The 6,000-nt window shown below is 51.0% G+C and overlaps 1 protein-coding gene across 2 annotated transcripts in view; it reads right to left on the bottom strand.

Annotated features, from left to right (window-relative positions):
* Nucleotides 1–1,253: 1,253 nt before the first annotated feature.
* CATSPERG (cation channel sperm associated auxiliary subunit gamma) overlaps nt 1,254–6,000 on the bottom strand; it is a 28,795-nt gene continuing 24,048 nt past the window's right edge. The window contains exons 23-29 of one of the 2 annotated variants that reach the window (XM_081031975.1): nt 4,494–4,650; nt 4,237–4,300; nt 4,009–4,104; nt 3,667–3,756; nt 2,139–2,231; nt 1,953–2,052; nt 1,254–1,869 (exon numbers count right to left, since the gene is read on the bottom strand). In XM_081031975.1, coding sequence (XP_080888101.1) covers nt 1,609–1,869; nt 1,953–2,052; nt 2,139–2,231; nt 3,667–3,756; nt 4,009–4,104; nt 4,237–4,300; nt 4,494–4,650 — 861 coding nt within the window. In that variant the 3' untranslated portion in view covers nt 1,254–1,608. The remainder of the gene's footprint in view (nt 1,870–1,952; nt 2,053–2,138; nt 2,232–3,666; nt 3,757–4,008; nt 4,105–4,236; nt 4,301–4,493; nt 4,651–6,000) is intronic. The other variant, XM_081031974.1, reaches the window with a different exon arrangement.

Here is a 6,000-nt window from a genome sequence, read left to right as displayed (position 1 = left end):
TCAAACTTTCCTTATATTTCTATTAATATTTGACTTAGAATTTACATAAGGAATGGATGTTGAATTTCAGAGAAAGCCTTTTCAAGCACGTATTTATGTAATCATACATGTTTGCACACTTGAGCCTCTGTTTCTTTCTCTGTGAAGTGAGGATAATGATAGAATTTTCCTGATAGAACATCATGAAGATTACTCAGTAATCCAAGAAAAGAGATCTGCTAGTATGGTCTGAACCTTTGTGTCTCCAACCCCCAAAAATTCATATGTTGAAACCTAACCCCCAAAACAATAGTATCAGGATGAGGGGCTTTGGGGAGGTGATTAAGTCATGAGGGCAGAGCCCTCATAATTGAGATCAATGCCGTTTTGCAAGAGACCTGAGAGACCTCCCTCACCCCTTTCACTGTGTGGGGACATGGCAAATAGACAACAGTCTATGAACCATGAAACAGGTTCTCATCAGACACGGACTCTGCCAGCACCTTGATTTTGGACTTCCCTGCGAGTGGTAAAATGGTGTGCATATGACCCCACCCAATCAGTGACAGACAGAACTGACAGCCTGGGAATTTTTGAACTCCAGCTCTTTCTTTCTCTGGACAATAAGCCATGTGGATGTGCAGCCTCAGACTGTGAGAGGGGCTGGCTTGAGGACAGAGACCACACTCAGAGGAGGACAGAGCAGGGAAAGCTACAGAAGAATGGAGCCAGGGGTGGCCGGATGGCTCAGTTGGTTAGAGCGCTAGCTCTTAACAACAAGGTTGCTGGTTCGATTTCCACATGGGCCAGTGAGAGACAATGGCTTGGACTTGGAGCTGGGCCACCCGTGGGTGGCCGGTTGGCTAAGTGGTTAGAGTGCGGTGCTCGTAACACCAAGGTCACTGGTTCGAGTCCCACATGGGCCAGTGACCTGAGCCTTCCACAACTAGATTAAAAAAATGACAACGTGACTTGGAGCTGAGCTGCACCCCACCCACGCACAACTAGACTGAAAAAACAAAACAGAAAAACAATGACTTGACATGGAGCTGATGGGTCCTGGAAAAACACACTATTCCCCAATTAAAAAAAAAAAAATGGAGCCAGAATCCTATGGATTGAGGGCTTCTGGGTCAAACTACCTGAAGCCTGTGTTGACAAAACCCATGTATTACCCTTTCCACGTGGACCATTTGAGTCAAAATTTTGCTACTTGCAATAAAACAAAGACCTCTCCAAAGTCCCCTCCTTAAGCTAGACACCAGATAGGTATTGATATCCACAATATTTAATGACTGAGACTAAACCTGGGCACTGAACAATCAGAACAGACTGCAGGCCATAGCAATGGGCCTGGGGCCTGGAGGACACTGCTGGGCTGCAGGGAGGCCAGAGGCAGCCTGGAGAGGGGCTGAGTTGGCAGACACATGGAGAAACCACTATTTACCATCTGGCGCAGAAGGATTTTGGTATTTTAATGACCTATGTGGCTGTGTGTTCTAAAGGAGAAGTGAAAATTCAAGCAAAACGGAAAGGAAGGCTTGGGATGGGTAACAGGTTGAATTTCCAAAACAGCCCAGGAAGTAAGGGATGCGGGTGGGTGAGGCTTGGGTGGGGCAGGTGAGAGGCTCAGGTCAGTGACTTCATGATTTTCTCAGTTTCAGCCTTCTTCTCCACCACCTTGTAGCTGACCCTGGAGCTAACGGTGGGCCTGGTCCCAGATGTGCTGCTGCCGACTCCAGAAGAGGAGCTGTGGGTGTAGTAGGATTCCACGGTGAGCAGGTTATTGATCTTCCAGCGGAGGATGTTGCAGCCTTTCATCATAAGGGGAAACAGGAGGCAGACGACGATGTAGAGGAAGATGAGGCTGAGAAACACACTGGTTGACACCTGCGGGCACCACACAACAGGCATGGGTGGGCAGCCCGGGGACCACCTCCACCCCGCAGGAGAGCTCCTGGAAAGCCACTCACCATGAGGATGAAGAAGGCCCGCTTGGCACTGAGTGGAAGCCCGTGGATGTGCAGCAGGAAGATGAGCTGGTAGTCACAGTATGTGCTCTTGTCCACACCTCTGGTGGAGGAAGGGCCAGGATTGGGGCAGAGTCAGACACCACATGGGAAGTCCCTGACTCCACCTAGGCCATATGCCTGGCTCACCTGTTACTCACCAACACCTTGAAGAAGAATTCAGGGGTGAAGAAGCTATGGGGAACGGTGTCATGGCATGGGGAGTTCTCCAGACACAGCCACCTGAGGGCCCAAGTTCAGGTGCTTGTGCTGCAAATCATGCCTAGCACATGCCAACCCGATTTCTCCCTCCGCCCCACAAACTCTGGGTGGGCACCAACTAGGTACAATCTTATACCTTCTTCCTTGATTCACTCCTTCATTCGTTCATGCAATAAGGCTAGCTGAATGAGCAGCAAGTGACAGGCCATATGTTTCCTCATTCATTTCCTCCTGCCTCTCATGCCCATCTGTCGATTCCTCCGTTACTATGCATTCATCTAGATTATGGATTGTACACCTATTATGTGCCAGCCCCTCACTTACTCCTTTCTGCCTTCATTCCTTCATCCCACAAAAACAGCTCGAGCACCTACTAGGTACAGAATCACGTCTTCATTAGTTTATTCTTTCCTTTATTCATTTATTCAACAAACCTCGGCTGAATACTGACTAGGTGCAAGTTGGTTACTTTGTTCATTCACTCCCTTCACTTGCTCATGGCATCATTGTCTTCCTTTCGTTGAATCAAAAGTAGTAATTGAGCCCCTATATATTAATTTATTCCTCCATTGTTTTAGTCACTCATTAAGACCTCCACTCAAGGGTCAATAAATGCCTACCATGCATTAATTAATTTTGTTCATTGTCTCATTCCACAAATACTATGTTCAGCTATTTAGGACCTGGCCATATAAGGGAGAGAGACCCCACAGGAGACAGTGACTGCTAGAAGAGTCAGGGCTGGGATGGGGGAAGCACAGGCAGAGGGGTCAAGGCCGAGATGGGTTAGCACAGGAGGACGTTAGAGCCAACTAGCCCATCTAGAACAGTCAGAAAAATCCTCTTGATGAAGAGGCATCTGAACAAAGGCCTGAAGAAAAAGTAAGAGGGACCAGCACTGTAGACAGAGGGTTCACCTTATATAAAGGTCAGCCTCAGTTGAAGAACATAAAGACAGTCATTGTGGATTGAAGATCAAGAGATCTCCCGGGGCCGGCCCTGTGGCTCAGGTGCTTGGAGCCCCGTGCTCTTAACGCCAGCTCACCAGTTCGGTTCCCACATAGGCCAGTGAGCTGCGCCCTCTACAGCTAAGACTGTGAACAAGGGCTCTCCCTGGAGCTGGGCTGCCCTGAGCAGCCAGAGGTTGGCATGAGCTGCCACCGGCTGATCTGTGCTGCTGTGGGCTGCTGTGAGCCACGGACTGACGACTGGTGACCCGCACACGATGGCCTGAGCAGGGGGAGTCAAGGCTCATAATACCAGCATGGGCCAACGAGACTGAGAAACGACTTGAGCCGCAGTGGCGGGAAGAGGAGGCAAAGAGGAGGCGGAAGAAAGGGGGGGGAATAAAAAATAGATAAATAAGAGGTCTCCCAGAGGCAGAAGGAAAGGACAGGCCTGACAGATTGCGGACAGGTGGGGGATAAAGGGGCCTGCAGCCAGGCCCTGTACTCACTCGATGCCCGAGCTCTGGTGGGACATGATGTTGAAGGCCGAGTCCTTGGTGGTTGTTGTGTTCCTTGTGGTCCAGATGAGGCTGTCGGTGCTGTGGAGGACGGGAAACCTCAGAGGGGTGGAGCGAGCACAGGGAAGCCAGCAGTGGGTGTGGGGTGGGGGGCGGGGTTGAAGCCTTTGGTCAGCGGGGCCTCACGTTGTGGCTGGGGCAAGAGTTTGTGGGACCTTAGGAACGTGCTGTGGGTGGGGCTTACAGAGAGGGTCAAGTGTGGCTGCGAAGTGGGAGGGATCTGCAGGGGAAGGAAGACCCCATTATGGGCCAGCCGGGTCCCACAGGGATTACTTGTCCAGGGGACTGTTGAAGCGGTAGATCTCCTCCTCGCTGTATTCCCTGATGGAGTCCAGGGTGGGTCCCCCGCCCACCACCTTCAGCACGTAGCTGCGGGCAGCAGAGGGGCACACTGACTGGCCTCCGTGTCTGGAGTCCTGTGGCAGCTCTCCCACCCAGCCCCCACTCTACCCCCTACCCACCTCCCCTCTCCGTCTGCCCCTGGCTTGATCAGGCCTTTACCTGCCCTTAAAACTGCCATAGTCTCCCGTCACCAAATCTTGGATCAAGAAGAAGGGGTAGAAGACTGTGGGATCAGAGGGGATTGAGGTCAGGAGAAGAAATGAGCTTGACCTAAGAAATGGAGGACAAGAGGGGAGGAAAGAGAGCAGACCAAGGAGGAAAGCAGAGGATGGATGGGGAGCAAAGGCTGGGAGGGCTAAAGGGTGGGGGCAGAGGACAGTGAACAAACAAGGCAAAGGAGGGCACTGGACGCGCACTGTCACGGAAGAGGAAGCAGGGCATCTCAGGGTTGAGGTGCACGCAGTCGAAGTACTGTTTGTTCTGCAGGCGGTTGTACTCCAGGGTGTAGGTGATGTCAAAGGCCAGACGTTTGCCCGGGGGGCAGCCAATAAACACTGGCATCATGAGGTTGCCCTGAGTGGGAGGAGAAAAGCCTGGTGCAGGGGGGTGGGGGGAAGGACATCCTTCCTCCCACACATATCACCACTACCTGCCACGCTCACTCTCACCAGGGGCAATCCCATCGTTATTTTCCTTAAAACATTACTGTTATAACTGCAAACATTTATGTAGTTCTTATCGTGTGCAAGGCACTAGGTGATGTTCCAAGCACTTTATGTACTTAAATGCATTTGATCCTAAAAACAGCCTTGCATGGTGGAGACTATTCATATCTCCATTTTAGAGATGGAAAAAGTGAGACACAGAGAGGTCAAAGAGTTTATTAATTATCCAAAGCCACACAACTGGTAAGTGGTAGAAGTGGGATTCAAACTGGGCCAGGTAGCTTCCAGCTATGTCCAGAAAAAGACATCTAAAACCAATAGCACCTACCCCTGCGGAGAAGTTACCTCCTAGTCTAACTTTATAGGGCTGAAGTTGGGCCTGAATTCTCAAACAATAGACCTGGGGGAGCATGTGATATGTAAGGAAAGTAGAGCCCAGGATGTGGGGTCAGGGATCAGGGAACTCCCGTGACATTGTCTTCAGAATAAGTGGCCCCTCACCCATGCAGGGATAGGGCCCAAGGATTTCTCCCAATTGTCAAAGAGACATGGGAATCTGGAAACTGTGGCCTGGGCTTGTTAGAGACTGTGGAGAGGGGTAGGTGATAGATTAAGCACTTCACATGTCAGGCCTGGGCCAGACTTGACACCTATCAGCCACTCACTCACTGGGAGTCTAACGGGTATCTCCAATTCAGCCATCCACAGCCCATCTCAGCTAATGGCACCTCAGACCTTCCTGTTCAGGCTGAAAATCTTGGCCTCATCCTGGAAACCTCTCTCTCATCCCCACATCCAGTCCATCTGGAGAGCCCATTGTCTCTGGATTTCTAAACAGAGCCATTCCCCACCCTAATCCCTCAACTCCTTTGCCCCACCCTTGCTTGCCTAACCTTGTTGTCCCCCTGGTCTTCTCCCCAACCTCGCCCATCTGTCCCCTACATGCAGCCAGAGGGACCCTGTGAACACTTGAGTCAATCCTCTGCTCAGAGCCCTCCCCTTGGTGCCCCCTTTCTCACCACAGCCCACTAGGCCTCTTGTTACCTGCCCCAATCACCACTTTGACCTCATTTCTTGCCACTTTCCTCTTTGCTTGCCCTCATCCAGCCACACTTGCCCCTCCACGTTCCTTTAGTCTAACACATAAACATACTCCCGCTTCCAGGATCTTTCCTCCATCCATTTCCTCTTGCTGACATGCCTTTCTGGCACATAACCACATGGCTTACTTCCTCTACTTCCTTCAAGTCTTTGCTCA

This window comes from Rhinolophus hipposideros (genome assembly GCF_964194185.1).
Source record: "Rhinolophus hipposideros genome assembly, chromosome: 21".
Classification (NCBI taxonomy): domain Eukaryota; kingdom Metazoa; phylum Chordata; class Mammalia; order Chiroptera; family Rhinolophidae; genus Rhinolophus; species Rhinolophus hipposideros.
This window is presented reverse-complemented; position numbering and strand designations above follow the sequence as displayed.